Genomic DNA, 19,395 nt, shown 5'->3' on the forward strand with positions numbered 1-19,395 from the left:
GAAGACTAGAGATAAAATCACACCCATGTCTGTTAGATTTTGGGTGTTCATGACCATGGTTACCTGATAGAGGCAGTTGACTGTTCATAAGGAATTTCTGATGGTTTATTAAATTTGTTGACAAGCAGCAGTTTGGATAAGATTCGTTAGTTCATGAGATAATGTATCCCACGACAGTTGAAGATGGTTACCGAATACCAAAGGACATAGAATAGAATCATAGAATCCCTACAGCGTGGAAACAGGCCCTTTGGACCAACAAGTCCACACCGAACCTCAGTGCATCCCACCCAGACCCATCCCCCTATAACCCACCTAAAGCTACACATCCCTGAACAGTACGGGCAATTTAGCATGGCCAATCCACCTAACCTGCACATCTTTGGACTGTGGGAGGAAACCGGAGCACCCGGAGGAAACCCACGCAGACACAGGGAGAATGTGCAAACTCCACACAGACAGACACCCGAGGCTGGAATTGAACCTGGGTCCCTGATGCTGTGAGGCAGCAGTGCTAACCACTGTGCCGCCCCTAAAAATTGCCCAGCTTTCATGTAAGGTGCATCACAAACAATCCTGGTAGCGATGGGATTCGAACCTCGACATGTTAGCATTTGGCACTGATCGCATTAAACTTGTGAAGGCAACGTTCCACTATCTGCTTAAAGTACTAAGGAACTCCTCCCTGCATCTCTCCTGCTCTATCTTCCATCTGAAGAAAACAGTTCTCTGAGAATTACCACTTACAAGGACTGCCGGATGAGAACTGCTCTCTGACCTGAGCGCCTATTGGACTGTGTTAATCACCCATTTGAATTCTTGGACATGGAACAGCTACTCATGATGCCAGAATCAATGTTCTCCATTTACCAATCTTCATTCAAAGATTACTTGTCGTGTTTTTCTCAGAACAAAACTTGTTTTCCTAAACACTGCATTGATAATAAGCTAAGTATGGTTCCTCATGACCTTAATGATCCTGGTGATTCTTGTTACCGTATTTGCTACAATGGGAATTAATTGAGATCTCATGCTACACAGAGGAAAATTCAGTTTCAACGAAACACCACTTGCCAACGCACCTGAAGTAGAATAGCTGCTATACTTTTTTTCAAGATACTGCCAGAGAGAGGGAGCTGATATTCGAAATTACAGTTGGAAAGGGAAAACACCATTTTATCTGAAGGAAGAAACATCAGCAATCCACAATAAAAGGAAGTTAACCTTGTTGCAGTTGAAGTTCTGAATGTAGTCATTGTAGTTACAGTTTGTAACCATGCCGTTATTAGAAAATAAGTTTTATAATGGTGTAAGTCACCTGTGGTAGTGTCAGGAAGCATGCTGGAGCAATGGAATCCAAAGTCCTTAGGCAGATTTTTAACAAAAAAAAAGAGGGTTACATAGCCAGAAGATAATGGAAGGATGCCCACAAAATCTTGTATGTTGGTGAATAGCTAGAGCTAGAAGAGAAATCGGTGAACTCCAGAGAACAATGAGTTGGCCCCAGGAAAGATGAAAATACCTTAAAAATGTCATAGGATAAGAGAACTCTTGGAGAGAAATAGAAAATAGAATTGAGTTTATGGCATAAGTCTTTATAAGCTACAGTGTTAGGTTAACAATAGTTAGCTTGCTTAATTCTTTTTGATATACAATGAAGCCTGTTTTTTGCTTAAATGTGAAATCATGTGGCTTGGTTCTGTTGGTTAATTGCTGCTTGTCTTTAAAAATTAACTGTTCCCAACAAAATTGTAACACCATCTCTTGCATTTTTAAACTCTTTGCCAGTAATAAATCTCTGACTACTGCTTCCATTCTTTGTTGTTTTCTCTATTTGATTCATCCTGAATATTTTGTAACCAGCATGTCTTAGCGATTAGAGGGATGTGATGGTGCATTGTTGCTGGACTAGTGATCTGGAGTCCCAATGCTCTGGGCTTCCTTTGGAAACGAGGAACGGAAAAAGCTCTAGAGGGATACAAGTTATCCAGGAAGGAGCTGAAGAAAGGGCTTAGAAGAGCTATAAGGGGGCATGAGAAAACCTTGGCAGATAGGATCAAGGAAAACTCCAAGGCTTTTTACACGTACATGAAGAATAAGAGAATGACCAGAGAAAGGGTAGGGCCGATCAAGGATTGTAAAGGGAATTTGTGCACGGAGCTTAAAGAGATAGAAGAGGTCCTTAATGAATACTTTTCTTTGGTATTCACAACTGAGAGGGATCTAGTTGTAGAGGAGGACAGTGTGAAACAGGCTGGTAGGCTAGAGGAGGTCGATGTTAGTAATGAAGATGTACTAGGAATTTTGAGGAACTTGAAGATGGATAAGTCCCCCGGGCCTGATGGGATTTATCCAAGGATTCTACGGGACGCAAGGGAAGAGATCGCAGGGCCTTTGGCGATGATCTTTTCGTCCTCACTGTCCACGGGCATAGTGCCGGAAGATTGGAGAGAGGCAAACGTCAAAAAAGGGAATAGGGATAACCCCGGAAATTACAGGCCAGTTAGTCTTGCGTCAGTGGTGGGCAAATTATTGGAAAGGGCTCTGAGAGATAGGATTTATGATCACTTGGAAAGGTACAGTTTGATTTGTGATAGTCAGCATGGATTTGTGAGGGGTAGATCATGCCTCACGAACCTTATTGAATTCTTTGAAGAGGTGACCAAACACGTGGATGAAGGTAGAGCAGTGGATGTGGTATACGTGGATTTAAGTAAGGCATTCGATAAGGTTCCCCCTGGTAGGCTCATGCAGAAGGTAAGGAGGCATGGGATAGGGGGAAATGTGGCAGATTGGATTCAGAATTGGCTGACCCTTAGAAGACAAAGGGTGGTAGTGGACGGAAAATATTCAACATAGTGCCCAGTAACGAGTGGTGTACCACCAGGATCTGTTCTGGGTCCTCTTCTATTTGTGATTTTTGTAAATGATTTGGATGAAGGAGTAGAAGGGTGGATTAGTAAGTTTGCGGTTGATACGAAGGTGGGTTGAGTTGTGGATAGTGCGGAGGGCTGTTCTAGGTTACAAAGGGACATTGATAGGATGCAGAGCTGGCTGAGAAGTGGTAGATGGAGTTTAACCCTGAAAAGTGTGAGGTGATTCATTTTGGAAGGACAAACTTGAAAGCAGAATACAGGGTTAACAAAGATTTTTGGCAGTGTGGAGGAGCAGAGGGATCTTGGGGTTCATGTCCACAGTTCCCTGAAAGCTGCCACCCAGGTGGATAGAGTTGTTAAGGCAGCGTATGGTATGTTAGCTCTCATTAATAGAGGGATTGAGTTCAAGAGCCGTGAAGTTGTGCTCCAGCTATACAAAAGCCTGGTTCAGCCACGTCTGGAGTATTGTGTCCACTTCTGGTTGCCTCATTACAGGAAAGATGTGGAAGCGTTGGAAAATGTGCAGAGGAGATTTACCAGGATGTTGCCTGGAATGGAGGGAAGGTCTTACAAGCAAAGGTTGAGAGAGCTAGGGCTTTTCTCTTTAGAACGACGAAGGATGAGAAGTGACTTGATAGAGGTGTACAAAATGATCAGAGGTATAGATAGAGTGGACAGCCAGAGACTTCTTCCGAGGTGAAGGTAGCTAGTACGAGGGGGCATAGTTTTAAAGTGAGTGGAGGTAGTGAGGGGAGACGTCAGAGGTAGGTTCTTTACTCGGAGTGGTCGGGACGTGGAATACTGTGCCGGAGAGGGTAGTGGAGTCGGCCTCATTAGGGGCATTTAAGCAGCTATTAGATAGGCATATGGATGATAGTATAAGGTATGGGTGGAGTTTAGATAGACCTTAGGATTAGAGTAAAAGTTCAGCACAACATCGTGGGCCGAAGGGCCTGTACTGTTCTGTGTTCTATCCCAGGTTGGAATCCCAACAGGCAGGTGGCAGTGTTTGGTTTTTTTTTTAAAAATCTGGAATCAAAAGTCTAATGATGAACATGAAACCATTGTTGATTGTCGCAAGAACCCATTTGGTTTACTGATGTCCTTTTAGGGAAGGAAATCTGCCCTACATGTGACTCTGCCATTCTGAAGAAGGGTCACTGGACCCAAAACATTAACTCTGCTTTCTCTCCACATGTGCTGCCAGATCTGCTGAGTTTTTCCAGCAATTTCTGTTTTTGTTTCTGATTTCCAGCATTCATATTTCTTTGGGTTTCTTGCATTCTGAAATGGCCCACCAAGCCTTTCAGATGTATCAATGATTTAAAAACCTCCAAAAAGAATTAAACTGGACAGAGCACCTGGCAATGCTGTAAATAACAATAACAATAACAATAACAATAACAATAACAATCTCAGTCCTGTCATCCCTGCAAAGTCCTTACTCCCATCTGGAGGCTGGTCCCAGAATTAGGAGAACTATCTCACGGATTAGTTTAGCTCAACCTGACACAGTATATTGACAGAATCATACTTCACATACACTATCCTGGACAACATTACCATCTCTGGACAGGACTGACCTAGCAGAGGTGGTTTCACAGTTGTATCTCGTCATGGTGGTACTCAACACTGAATCTGAACCCGATGAATTCTCATGGCATAAGGTCAAACACTGGCGAGCAAACCTCCTACTGAATAACACTAACTCCTTAATTACTGACATAATTCATTTCCAAGTGCAGCAAGACCTGGACAATATTCAGGCTTGAACTGATTAGTGGCAAGTAGCATTCACACAACACAAGTGCCAGACAATGACTATCTCTAACAGGAGAGAATCTGACCCTTGCACTTTGACAGTCCTAAGTATTACAGGGACACCACCACCTACAAGTTATCTCCTCCCCAAGCCACACGACATCATTCTTTCAGTGTCACAGAGATAAAATCGTGGAACTTTCTCCCTAACAGCATTGTAGGCGTACTGATTCAAGAAAGCAGCTCCACACCAACTTCTCAGGATTAACTACGGATGGCCATAAATGCTGGCCCGGCCATAAATGCTGGCCCAGTCAGCAACAGCAACATCATGAGTTTTTTTTAAAAATTACATGTTCCCTAAAGCAAGCCTTACCCATCTTAATCCTTCAGTGTTCCTTCTAGCTCATTATTTTTATTCAATGTTTAATTTATGTACTTTAATGTTCTTTCTGTTTGGTAATATTACACTTTTTCATCATTTTTCTTTTTGATTTTTTTTTTTCAAAATCCTTCCTGTATCCTTTTTCTCATTTGTTCTACTTTACATTATTTCATCATCATTTTAATAAACCATCTTCCACAGCACTAATCACACTAACATTGAAAGTTTTATCTCAATCCTATTCATAAAAATGAAAGCAAAATACCACAGGTGCTGCAAATCTGAAATAAAAATAAAAATGCCTGAGAAACTCAGCAGATTTGGAGCATCTGTGGAGAGAGAAACAGTTAATGTTTTGAGTCTAGTGGGACCTTTTATTCGTACAAAGCCTGCTTATCCTATATATACCACTTATGTCTCAGAGCTTGTCATAAAACATTTTATCAATGTCAGTCAGACCTGACTTGCTCTTTTTGCAATTTTTTTTTCTGTGTTATTTAAAGTGCATACAGTCTATTTATCCTGCGGTAAAATAATGATATACTGTACAATGCATTGTTCTGTTTTCAAACAATTCATTTTACATTTTAAACTTAATTGCAGCTGTTGGAACAGAAAGTTATGTGATTATTTAAATAAAAAATGTTAACATTTCTGTTTATTAAAATCAAAATTAAAATTTTGGAATTTGTAAGTTAAAGAAATATGCAGTCCTGTCACCACCCCTTTGGACTGAGGATATCCAGGTTTAAAATTGCTTTTCTCATTTATGCTGCTAATTACCATTTTCCTCTTTTGTATTGTGTATGTACTGTTTTTAGGGAACAGAAGTGAACAAATATGTCATTAACATATGTTTTTTCAATCCTGACTTCAGTGATTGTAATGAGGTCAGCCAGGTGGACCTTATAGAATGAGTTCTTTGACTGCTGTTAATCAGGTCCAGTCTGGGAGCTCTGGCTGACTGGTATAAACAGGAGTGTTAGAAGTTCTGTAAGTTCTGAGAGCTGGCTCTGAGGGAGCTGGATCAGTGTCAAGGATTCTCCATGTGTAAATGAAGGGTGGCTTGGTGGCGGGATACTGGCCTCTGTGAAGTTATTTCAGTGGTGATGGGAGAAAAGCATGGTCCTGAAGTAATTCACTTGAAACAGTCATCTTTGAATTGGGGTAAGCATTTCTAGCATCATACCATTATTTGAGAATCTTGACTCGTTCGATGCTGCTAATAATGTCTGTGTCCACTTTGTGAAAATAATGAGTTATTTTTTCCGGATACACAACATTGGACAGATTAAATGAAACGAATTATTCTGACAGCCTGTGAACCCACGGCTTTTTCAGTTTTCGGAGCCTAACTTTTCCTGAGACACCAGATACTAAAATCTTCCAGGAGTTGTTGGATTTAGTTAAGCAATATTGTGATCCTAAGCGTCCTCTAATTCTGAGAGGCTATCCGTTTTACTCGGCAATTTGTGAACCAAAGGGAATCCATATTGGGATTTTTGACAAGTTTAAGACAACTGGCAGATGCATGTCACTTTGGTTTAACCATTAATGAGATGCTGAGAGATGGTTTGGTATATGGGATTAATGATGTGGCCATGCAAAAGCGCCTACTCGCTGAAGCCCAGGTGGAGTTCTGACAGGCACTGCAAAGGGCCCTTTCATTGGAAAATACAGCAAGTGGAGCATATGAGTTGCAGAGTATTCCAATGGAGGTGGACACCCTTGCTAGTCTGACTGAACTTGGAACGCCACTTAAGTGAAGGTAATTGCATAGCCTCACTCAGGACATATCCTGAACAGAGGTACTATAGGTCAGCTCACAAAAGCCCCAAGTCTCAGCCAAATTTTCTTCAGTAATACCCAAAACATTAACTTCTCCTTTCCTCCAGATGCTGCCTGCCTTGTTGCATTCTTCCAGCTTTTTGTTTGTCTACCTTGGATTCCAGCATCTGCAGTTGTTTTTATCTCATAGTTTGGTATCCAGGAGATTGCACACCCTGGAAAGTCCACGTACATCTGGTTTGGAACAGTTGTATTGCTTAGCAACATCCAAATCCGAACCAGTCAAAATAAATATCTGGTTAAATGGTCACCCAATTGTAATGGAGGCTGATGTTGGGGCGGCCATTTCAGAGATCACAGAACCAATCTTTAACAAAATTTGCTATGGACTTCACCCTTAAGTTTTGTGCAAGACTTTGGCAAGAGTGAGAACCTATACCAGAGAACCTTTACAGATTAAGGGTACAACTTTGGTTCTGGTCACTTACGAGAAACAACTGGTTCAGTTACCACTGGTTGTAGTAAAAAGGCTCGAACCTAAGCTTTGAGGAAGTAATGAGCAGGGTAGACCAAGGAGAGCCAATGGATGTTATCTACCTGGACTTCAAGAAGGCCTTTGACAAGGTGCCGCACAGGAGTCTGCTGAGTAAGATAAGGGCCCATGGTGTTAGAGGAAAGGTGCTAGCATGGATAAAAGATTGGTTGTCTGGCAGAAAGCATAGAGTGGGGATGAAAGGGTCTTTCTACGGATGGCAGCCAGTGACAAGTGGTGTTCTGCAAGGGTCAGTGTTGGGGCCACAACTTTTCACTTTATACATTGATGATCTCGATGAAAGAACTGTGGACATTCTGGCTAAGTTTGCAGACAATACAAAAATAGGTGGAGAGACATGTAGTATTGAGGAGGTGGGGAGGCTGCAGAAGGATTTGGACAGGTTAGGAGAGTGGGCAAACAAGTGGCAGATGGAGGACAACATGGGCAAGTGTGAAGTCATGCACTTTGGTAAGAAGAATAAAAGCATGAACTGTTTTCTAAATGGGGAGAAAATTCAGAAGTCTGACGTGCAAAGAGACTTGGGAGTTCTAGTCCAGGATTCTCTCAACGTAAACTTGCAGGTTGAGTCAGTAGTCAGGAAGACCAATGCAATGTTGGCATTTATTTTGAGAGGACTTGAATATAGCAGCAGGGATGTACTACTGAGGCTTTATAAGGCTCTGGTCAGGCCACGTGGAGTATTGTGTGCAGTTTTGGGCCCCATATCTCCGGGAGGATGTATTGGCCATGGAGCGGGTTCAGAGGAAGTTCACAAGAATGGTCCCAGGAATGGAAAGCTTAACATTTGAGGACTCTGGGACGATACTCATTGGAGTTTAGAAGGATGAGGGGGGATCTAATTGAAACTTACAGAATATTGAATGGCCTGGACAGAGGGGATGTTGGGAAGATGCTTCCTTTGGTAGGAGAGACTAGGAGCCGAGGGCACAACCTTAAACCTTTTAGAATGGAGATAAAGAGAAACTTCTTCAGCCAGAGAGTGGTGAATCTATGGAATTCACTGCCACAGAAGGCTGTGGAGGCCAGGTCATTGAGTACGTTTAAGACTGAGATAGATAGGCTCTTGATTATCAAGAGGATCAAGTGTTATGGGGAGAAAATGGGAGAATGCGGTTGACGAACTTATCAGCCATGATTGAATGGCGGAGCAGACTCGATAGGCCGAATGGCCTAATTTCTGCTCCTATGCCTTATGGTCTTGACGGAATGAAATTGGTTGAGAAAGATTCACCTAGATTGTCTCCACATTTTTCGATCAGAAAGGTATGGGGACTATCAAAGGTGCCAAGGCTATCTTGCATGTTGACCAGGAAGCAATTCCATGATTCTGCAAGACCCGTCCATTGCTATTTTCATTATGAGCAAAAGTAAAGGCAGAAATCAGAAGGCTGGAGAGCAAAGGAATCATCAAACCAGTCCAGTTTGTGGAATGGGCGGCACCGGTCGTACCGATTGTGAAGCCTGATGGGACGGTTTGCCTTTGTGGGGATTTTAAACAAATGGTAAACTGCTTTTCGCAGCTGAATAAATACCCAAGCCTTCACATAGAGGATTTATGTGCAAAGCTGGCAGGGGGGCTGTCGTTCATGAAGCTGGACATGAGCTATGCGTACTTGCAGTTGCAGTTAGATGAGGATTCGCATAAGAATGCTACAGTTAATGCCTGTGAGGGTTTGTACCAATACATGAGACTGCCATTTGGGGTATCGTAAGCCTGTGCAATTTTTCAGCGGACGATGGTGAAGGTTTTACAAGGTATACCCCAGGTCACCATTTATCTAGATGACTATTGGGAAGACTAATAAGGAGCACTTAAAGAACTTGGACATCATCCTTAGATATTTCTTCCAGGTGGGTGTACACCTTAGAAGGGAAAAATGTGTGTTCGAGGCACCCAAGTGATCTACTTGGGCAACGGAGTTGACAAGACTGGGATACACCCATTGGAAGATATAATGAGGCCAATCAAAGGTGCTCCGGCTCCCATGTTAGTACCAGGCCTTAGATCTTTCCTTGGCTGGCAAACTATTATGGAAAGCTCATACATAACCTGGCCTCCATCCTGGCATGTTTGCGTCAACTCTTAAAGAAGGATCAGCCTTGGAAATGGTCATGTAGCAAAGCTATCGCTTTCAGGGAAGTGAAAAAACAGCTGTGATTCCAAGTGAGATCTGGTATTGACATGCAATGCCTCCCCATACAACTTTGGCTAATGCGGAGTGTAAGGAAGGAAGGAAGGTTTGGCAGCCATATTTGGGGTCCGGAAGTTCCACCAATACCTTCGTCAGGTTTTGGCCTGAAACGTTGACTTTCCTGCTCCTCAGATGCTGTCTGACTGGCGGTGCTTTCTCAGCTCCACATTTATTGATCCTAGCTTCCAGCATCTGCAGTCCTTACTGTCTCCATGTCAGTTATAGGGGAAACAAAAGGGCTGTCACAACTAGAATTGAAACCTTTTTGGCACCCAGGGATCAGATCACAGTGGAGGACAAAATATTATTTTGGGGAGCAAGAGTGATTGTTCCAAGCAAAGGTTGCCCCCAGATACTGGCTGAACTCTATCAGGGTCATCAAGGGGGTTTCCAAAACGAAGATGTCATGTTTGGTGGCCACGATTGGATGCAGACATAGCTGTGTTGGTGATGCTGTGCCCAGACTGCCAACAAGGTCAAAAATAGCCTCCAGCAGCACCCCCACATTTGTGGGCATGGCGGGGTAAACCTTGGACTTGGTTACACATTGACTTTGCAGATCCTTTCATAGACTCAATGTTCTTAGTCATTGTGGATGCCTACTCAAAGTGGCTAGGTGTGCATAGAGTTCATCAAAAAATGGGGATGACGATAGAAAAACCACACGCACCTTTTGCAATACAGACTCCCGGAAGTTTAGGTCACAGATAGCGTGCCATCGTTTACCAGCAGCAAATTTGAATATTTCCTAAAGTTGAATGGTACGTGACATATAAGGACAGCTCAAGACCATGCACCATCTAATGGCTTGGCAGAAAGAGCAGTCCAAACTTTGAAGGCAGACTTAAAGAAACAGCCTGACAGCTTCACTACACACCAAACTGACCCGGTTCCTATTTGATTATAGGACCACTCCCCATGCACCTGCAGGGATAGCTCCAGCAGAGTTGTTAATGGAGAGAAGACTCTGTGCCAGGTTAAATCCGATCATCAGGATCGCTAATACCAGGTACGTGACGCCACTAAGTGAGAGAGACAGTTTAATTCAGGGAATAAAGTTTGGTATAGGAACCATGGGAATGGCCCTGCATAGGTAAGAGGCATGGTCAATGCAAGGTCAGGTCCAATGATGTGTACAGTTTGAGTACGTGCGACAGTCCTGAACAAGACCTGGATCATATGAAAGCTGTAAGCTAGTAAACGGTGTGAGGGCAAGACGTGCCCCACTTCTTGACTGTCTTTCCACTAGTTCCGGAACCTGTGGGTACTCCCAGTCTGTCAAACGTTATCGTTACCTCTGAATCAGAGATGGACACAGCAAATGTTGCAGCCTTGACACATTTGCCACCTGAAGAGAATAAATTTCTTTGGAGATGCTCCAGGCACAAGCGGTGAGTTACTGTGCTTTACACACCACCTGTATCAGAGGCAGAGTTGGAGGAATCCAACCTGGTGCTAAAACGCTCCAGGAGGAGTTACAAAAATAAAGAATCGGCCTAGGTCTCTAGGGAGGAGGGATGTAGTGGTTGTAATGAGGTCAGCCAAGTGGACCTCAGAATCTGAGTTGCCTAATTGGAGCTGTTAATCTGGTCCAATCCGGGAGCCCTGGCTGACAGATATAAACAAGAGTGTCAAAGGTTCTAGTCACTCAGAGCTGACTCTGATGGAGCCGGATCCGTGTCAAGGACTCTCCACGTGTAAGTAAAAGGTGACTGGGTGACTGGATACCAGCTCTGGGGAGTTATTTCACTGACCAATTTTAATGCTGACTCAGGCATGTTCAGTACAATCTAGATTATATTTGAGCACCAAAGTCTTCACTTGCATTGCACTAGTTTTTGTGCGTTCTTTATATTTTGACTTGGTTCTGTTGGAAATAAATTTCTGACTGCTTATTCAGGGAATCATTAATGTTCCTTAGTCACAGTACTAAGAATCTCATGTCATGCTATGTGGCAGCGCTGGCTATGTGTACGATGAAATTACTGCTCTTTGGTCTCTCCCAATGCTATCTGTATTACAGTATCCTGTATTAAGGCTTGTTATATTTCTGTACCTTTCGTTCATAAGAACCTTTATCTTGAACTTCCACGAAATGCCTCGCACAGATTATGAATTTTCCGTGTATTATGAAATGTACCATGGAAGATGTGCATTGTTGTATACTAAACCAATGGATAGTGGATTCAGTAATTCGCTTTTTATCTCATTATATGTTTTTTATAACATTGCCAGTGAAGTAACATTTGCAAAAATTGGTTGTATTTGGAATTTCAATTAGCTACCTTTGAAAAGACTTGAGGTAATAGAAATACTCGTAATTTCAAAGCTCTAAATGACAATAATAGGCTGATAGAGTTAATCTTGAGGGGTATTTGAAATCTGGGCCTTTGGAACAACAAAGGGAGTGCAGTATTAAACTTTAGCTGTGATTATTGGATTATGAAGTGAGTAGTTTCAGTAACTCGAGTAAGTCTAGGAAATGTTTCCACCTCTGATACAATGATAAATGTGTGGAATAAAATATGAATTTAAAGTAGTAACTATTAAGATATTAAAGCACCAGGAGAAATATTTAGATAGAAACCAGACTGAATATTAAAGGAATGCTAAAGATTTGTTTTTATGGGATATGATATCCAGGAAGGCAACCTCTCCCAGCCAGAAGAGCAAAGTACATTAGAATACCACCACATGCAAAATCAACTCGAGCACATACCATTCCTAATTTGCAGTTATATTGCCATTCTTTCACTGTTTCTGGGCTAAAATCATGGAAAGCCCTTCGTAACTGCATTGTGAGTGTAACTATGCTCCAAGGACTGTAGCCATTCAAGAGGGCAGCGCATCACCTTCTGGGAATAATTATGGAAATAAATGCTGGCCTAGCCAGCAATGCCCATATCCTGTGAACATATTTTTAAAAATTCATGACACAGGGTCTTAGTGAGATCACATGTAGAGTGCTGTGTGAAGCTTTAGCCTCCTATTTTAAAAAAGGTCATAATTGCACTAGTACCATTTCAGAAAATGTTCACTTGATTTGATTCCTGGGATGAAGGTTTATGTTATGAGGAAAGGTTGGAAATTTGAACTTGTATCGAACAGAAATATAAGATCTTTAGGAGACTTGACAATGTGGGTGCTAAAAGAATATTTCCTCTTTTGTGAAAGACTAGAACTATTTTAAAAAGAAAGGGCCTCTAATTTAATGATGATGAGGAGGAGAATTTTCTTCCCTCAGAGGGTCGTGAGTCTGTGCAACTCTTCCCTAGAGAGGAATAGAAGCAGGGTCATTGAGTATTTTGACAGCAGGGATAGATAAGTTCATTGACTAGCAAGGGAATCAAAAGCTGTCAAGGTGTACAAAAAGTGGAATTATGCTGCAGTTGGATTAGCCATCATTGGAGCAGGTCCGAGAGGTAGAATGACCTATTCCTGCACATGATTCAAATGTTGCATATGTATTGATGCTGTGACTACGAAGGATCATAATTCAAAGCTGAAGAGTGAGGTGTCTGAAGAACAGAAGATTAGGGTAAATTAAGGAGCCTGTCAGTAGACCAGAATGTTTGCTTGTAGGATGAGCTTTTGCTGATCTTATTGTACTCTGTTGATAACAGAAACCAATTTCTGGTTTTGGAGCAGAAACACTGGTTAACTCCATAAAGAGAAAATTGAGACTGATATAGGTTACTCTCTTATCTTTAAATTGAAAATTCAGCATTTTTGCTGCCAATGGTTTGCATTAAAGTGAGTTTATAAAAATAAATAAATGTTGGAATATCCATGATTTGACATCGAATTTTTAAGAATGCATTTGTGCCACATTGTTAATGTGTGTTGCCTTGGTCATAAAGCTGCTTTTACTGATATGGAAGTTACTTCACTTCAGTATAGGTTTAGCACCACAATAAACATAAAACAAACTAGGCAGTTGGAGAAAGTAACAAACTAACAGAGCTGTACAAGTTGAAGCATGTTTCCCCTAAGAAGTAGAGTTGCTGATCTGAAACAAACAGGCTAAGGATGTTGCCATTGTAGCTTGTCTTATATTCTTAACTGTTAAGAAAAACGTAATAGCAACATATCATAAGATGTAGAAAAAGAAAATTGGCACTGAACTTCGGGTATATTTCTAAAATTTTCAGACATTCCAGTCCAAAACCAGACCGGTAACGTAAGGGCTGGAGTGAACTAAATAAAAATCTTAATATTCCTCCAAAATTTAGCTGTGGAAAATTGTTTCTCACATTAAGTGCAGCTGTCATAGTGCAATTTCGAGAGAGTAGAAAATGGAGGATACTGGCTGAAAAGGACTGAAAGGAAGTAGTCATGCACATAAATTATAAAGAGAATTAATATCTTTGGATTTAAAATTACCATTGTGGTAGTGGCGAGCTTATGCAGTGTTGCCTGTATATTTGACTTATAGCAAATTAATTCATTTTTACGTCACAATTAAGTAGTCCTTAATTGCCTTCTAGAAAGTGGCAGAGAGCTTCTTTCTTGAATGCAGTTGTGTGGCATGGTGGATTATTTCAGAGAGCAGTGCAGAGTCAACCACCATTTCAAAGTCTGGAGTCACATATAAACTAGAGAATTTTAAAGACCACAAATATCCTCCCTTAAAGGATGAGTGAACCAGATGGATTTTCACAACAAGCCAGTAGTTCCATGGTCAACAAAAGAGATTATAGCTTTTTAATTCCAGATTTATTGAATTGACTGAATTTAAGATCCTTAGCTACTGTGAAAGGACTTGAAAGGCTGTCCCTTAATCATCAATTTAGATTTCTGGATTACTGACCTAGCAACAGTCTCTGCTACTGTCCCTCCATATTCCCATGTGACAACACCAGCATCTAACTTCCTTTTCCTCTGTCTAAAGTCCTCCGAAGTGTTGCTTCACAAAACTCTGTTCACATCACTCTAGTCCAGCTTCCATATTTTCTCAGCACTAAAACAACCTGATTCAAAGTTTTTTAGGTTTAGTAGATTCTCTTTCTCCAGTGTCTTGTGTATTCAAGCATTCCACACAATTGGCCACTCTTCCAATGCTTCTGTACATTATTTTCCTATGTTACAACAATGATCTACTTAATTAGCTATAAAACACTTCAGACCTCCCATTGTGTGAAAGGGAGTCTTTATTTCTATTTTCCCCATCCCTGTGACGACTACTTTTTGCAGATTCCATTCCTGCAACACAATTTTGCTAACGTTGCAATCTCCAAAGTATTTAATTATTGCCCCTTTATTAAAATTCTGTCTGTTAACAGTATAATGTTAAAACTTTGGGTCAACTTTCATGTCTATATTGATGATACCCAGTGACATCCCTCCATCATTTCAATCAACCCTTTGGCTCCAAGCTGTTTTTTAAAAAAAAAACGTCAAATGCATCTCACTTTTTGATGAGCGAGCAGTTAGTCACCAAACACAACAAAACTATGGTCCTTAACTTATGCCATAAGTTATACTTACTTGCCAACATCCTACATCATGGCTGTACACTCAAATGGACCTGTACGGTTCAATCTGTACCTGGTCAATCCTAATCTGGATTTTTGAACCCCTGCATTCAACCCATCATCAAGCCACCTTGCTTCTACACATATAACAGGTATCCACTTTTGCCCAAATCACAGACCCTCAGTTAATTTTGTTAACTAGGCCAATGCTTTCCTAGCTGGCCTGTTACTTTCCATTTAATTTAATTTATCCAAAATCTGACAGCATGCATCTGTCTCTGTCTCGCCCTCACCTCCGTCATCACTAATTTACATCGTTTCTGGGGAGTTATAAATCCAATGTCCTGACTCTAAGATTCTCTAGATCTCTTTACCTATCATTACATGGATAACCTTCAATCTCTTTCTTGAGTCCTCCCTAAACTTTGCTACTTCCATTTGAAGAAGCACCACAAACCCTTTATAATCAGGAGTTTAGTCATATCTTTCGAGTTTAGTCATATCTTTCCAGTTCAGCCTTGAAACACTTCAATATGATAGAATATTTTGAGCTCTCATCTTTGTCACTTAGGTTAAGAAAGGGAAGTCCAGAAAAGGAAAGAAAAACCCAAAGATGTTCCACAAAAAGGGAAGGGTTGGAAATTTAAAATCTAATGAAATGTTTCACATTAAAATGAAAGCAGATAGTAGCTTGAACACAGCCATCAATGTGACAGAGGAAGCCTGATTAGTACGGAGTGAAGGCATTTCCTACGTAAGTTACGCACAACAGAGACCACATGTTCTTATATTGATGCTCGTTATATAAAGGGTGTGAGTGGACTAGAGAGATGTTGTTCGCAACGAGAGTAAGTTAAGCTAAATGAAGGAAGATGATGTAATAAGTAAATGATTGCTGATAGAAAGCTTCCAATGATAAAATAGTGGAATTAAGTTTTACAGGAAATCTGCTTACATGGAAAAGTACATTGATGTCTAAAGAACCTAAATCTAAGGTGGCGAATGTTAAAATGCATGGATGTAGGTAGTTAGAAACTGGACTTGAATTGAAATATATGGCAACTAGTTTAAAGGGATAAAGTGGACTGCAGTAATCAATCAGCTGGCCCAATCCACACTTACAGATTTTCATAAAGGTTAGAAACTGATTATAGATTTAAAACTTTAGTTGAAGGCTTGGAAATGGGGGAGGTGATTTTGTATAGAATATTTGAGAGAGTCGAGGAAATAATTTGGTGATCAGTAGTGTAAGTTTGGATCTAAGCGTGTTGGGAAATCAACCAAAAATTTTCCTTGTGGATAGAGTTCATTGATTATTCAGTCACATACCTCATAAGAACACCAGTATCACTTGTTCCTCCTTCAGTCACTTAATTGATCAGTTAGTGGACAGCCACTTAACTCTTGTTTAAACTGACAAGTAGTGGGGTAGGAGTAGCTCAGGGAAAATACAAGGAGGAGGAATCTTGGCCAATACGGTGTTTTTCACAATACAGCATAGGTCCTTTGTCAACAGGTTTAACGATGCTGATGTTGGTACAGAGAACAAAATGTTCAGAGTTGTTTCAAAGTGAGTAAGCACAGCTTAGATGGCTGATATTGGGGCTTTGAATCTCAGAAAAGATCATACAACAGGAAAGGACACAAGGTTTCTGACAGAAATACAAGATTAGAGACAAGGAATGTATCAAATTACTCAAAAGTACAATCTCCTCTCGTAGGTATGGAGTTTAGGGCAGAATTGGGAAGATAAGATAGAAGAGGTGGTTAAACATTTATCTGATAAGGGCAGAGGTTGAAGAGATTTGAGTTTACAACCTGTGGGATATTCTTTTATCATTTTCCTCTTTGGTAGCTTTATCTTTGGAAATTGAAGCAATAAATTTTTTAATTCATTTGTGGGATGTGGGCATCACCTCCATCCCTAGCTGCACTTGACAAGATGGTGGTGAGCTACCTTCAGGGATTGCTGTAGTTCATGTGGTGTAAGTATAACTAAAGTAATTGTTAAGACAGAGTTCTAGGATTTTGACCTAACAACAGTAATATGGTTCCTAATTAAGATGCTGTGTGACTTGAAGGGAAATTTGCAAGTGGTGTTGCTCTTGTCCTTCTAGTTGGTTGAGTTTGGTTTGGAAGGTGCTGTCTAAAGAGCCTTGGTGAGTTATAGCTTTGCATCTTATGGAATGGTAGACACTGCTGCCACTGTGATGATGGAGGGAGTGAATGTCAAAAGTGTAAGATGAGGTGCCAATCAAGCAGACTGCTTTCTCCTGAATTGGTTAAGACATCTTGAGTATTGTTAGACTTGAAACCATCCAGGCAAGTGGAGAGCAACATTCCTACTTAGCCGCATGTGTGCGCAGCCATTTTGCCATTCCACGCACTGCGATCGGTGTTCCGGAAGTCACTGCCTCCGTGCAGGAAAAGAATCTGAGGGGGAATGCTGGTGGAGAGTATTCCACCACCCTCATGACTTGTGTCTTGTGGAGTCAGGAGGGGATATCCTTGCTGCAGAATGCTCAGCCTCTAGTCTTATAGCCATAATATTTATGTCTGGTCAACTTCAGCTTCTAGTCAATGGTAACCCCAAGGCATTAATCATGGGGAATTCCGTAACTTAATGTGGTTAAATGTCATTTTAACTTCTCTTTTCTGTTGCATTCTGTCTTGATGGAGATGGTCATTGCCTGATGCTTGAGTGATGCAAATTTTATTTGCCATTTATCTGCCCACCCCTTAATGAGGTCCATGACTTGTTGCGTATGGATTCAGACTGCTTCAGTAACTGAGTGGTTGTGAATGATGCTGAACATTGTAACTGTCAATGGATTTCCCCTCTTCTAACCTTATGATGGAAGAAAGGTTAAAGTTGATTGGGCTGAGGACACTGGCCTGAGGAACTCCTGCAATGATGGCCTAGGACTCAGATTATTGATCTCCAACAATCACAACCATCTTGCTTTATGCTTGGTATTATTCCAATCTTCAGAATGTTTTAATCTTGAGTACCTCAGGAGGAGGCTCAGTTGGATCATCCACTCAGCAATTCTGGCTGAAGATTATTGTAGTTTTTTTCAGTCTTTTGTAGTGATGTTCTGGCTCCCCCATCATTAAGGATGGTGATATTTCTGGAGACTTCTCTTACAGTAAGTTGTTTCATTGTTCACCATTCATGATAGGATGTGGATGGATTGCAGAGCTCAGATATGACTGTTGGTTGTGCGATCACTTGACTCAGTCTATTACACTGTTTGCCACCCAAGTTGACTTGTGTTCTAGATTGACACATCACTTTTAAGGATGCCTGATGCTGCACCTGGCATGCCCTCCTGCACTCTTCTTTAGAGTTGGAGACATGCAATGGTAGAGTGGAGAGTATGCATTCAATATTCCTGCCATTTCATTATCATGTATTATGAGTTTAACATCTCATAAAAGGTAAGTAGAGATACAGTTAATGTATGAGTGGCCAGTGACGACCTAGACTGGCTTTGACTACCTGAGGGGATCAGAACTAAATTAAGAGAAAATGGGGGCATGGCCTAATGGTATTATCGATAGGCTATTAATCCAGAAACCCATGGCGGATTTGTGGAATTTCAATTCAAGAGAAGAAACTGAAATTAAGAGCCTAATAATGACCATGAAATGATTGTAGACTGTCAGGGAAAAAAAAACTCAATTGTTTCACTAATGTCCTTTACGGAAGGAAACTACTGACCTTACCTAGTCTAGCCTACATGTGACTCTAGACTCTCAGCAATGTGGTTGATTCTTAACTGCTCTCTGATCTTAAGAGCTGGTCAGTGAATGCTGGCCGAGCCATCGCCACCCACATCCTGTGAATGAATTAAAAAAGAGATATTCCCTGCCTCCCTTATTTGCTCTGGTTTTTGTTTACTCTTAGGAGATTACAGACCCATAAGAGATTGGAAGCTGTCTGGTCATAATACTTTAGCCATCAGGAGTGCGGAAGGCTTGATGGCTCAGATGGACTTTTCCTACCTGTCATTCTCATATGTTTGTAGACCTCAGTGGCTCAATCTTACCTTAATAATTTTTTTGACATCCTTTCTTATCATTTATGTAGTTTGTATATGCCTTTTCCCTTATTGAATGTTTCTGCTACTTCTCATTTTCAGAGATTACATAGTTACTGAGGGTTGAGAAGTGTCTAGTTATGACGCTCCTTTTCTTTGGATTTAATTTTAAATTCCCCTTTATTTATTCATGGCAATCATTTTTGGTTAATCTGTTCTTATTTACATCGTTAGATCAATTTTCATTCAGTATCATTTTTGTGACAATTTAGTTTCGATAAAGGTGACATGAAATTTTCATGGTCATCATTACTGAGACT

At 41.0% G+C, this 19,395-nt stretch overlaps 1 protein-coding gene across 5 annotated transcripts in view; it reads left to right on the plus strand.

Moving 5' to 3' along the window:
* The window catches only part of LOC109937108 (protein-tyrosine sulfotransferase 1), a 95,262-nt gene that overhangs the window by 51,797 nt on the left and 24,070 nt on the right, over positions 1-19,395 (plus strand). The window contains exon 5 of one of the 5 annotated variants that reach the window (XM_048612457.1): positions 10,466-10,567. The exons of the other annotated variants lie outside the window; for them this stretch is intronic. Within the exon in view, the coding sequence (XP_048468414.1) occupies positions 10,466-10,561 (96 nt within the window). The 3' untranslated portion in view covers positions 10,562-10,567. The remainder of the gene's footprint in view (positions 1-10,465; positions 10,568-19,395) is intronic. 5 annotated transcript variants of the gene reach the window in all.

Source organism: Rhincodon typus, chromosome 26, assembly GCF_021869965.1.
Source record: "Rhincodon typus isolate 14 chromosome 26, sRhiTyp1.1, whole genome shotgun sequence".
Classification (NCBI taxonomy): domain Eukaryota; kingdom Metazoa; phylum Chordata; class Chondrichthyes; order Orectolobiformes; family Rhincodontidae; genus Rhincodon; species Rhincodon typus.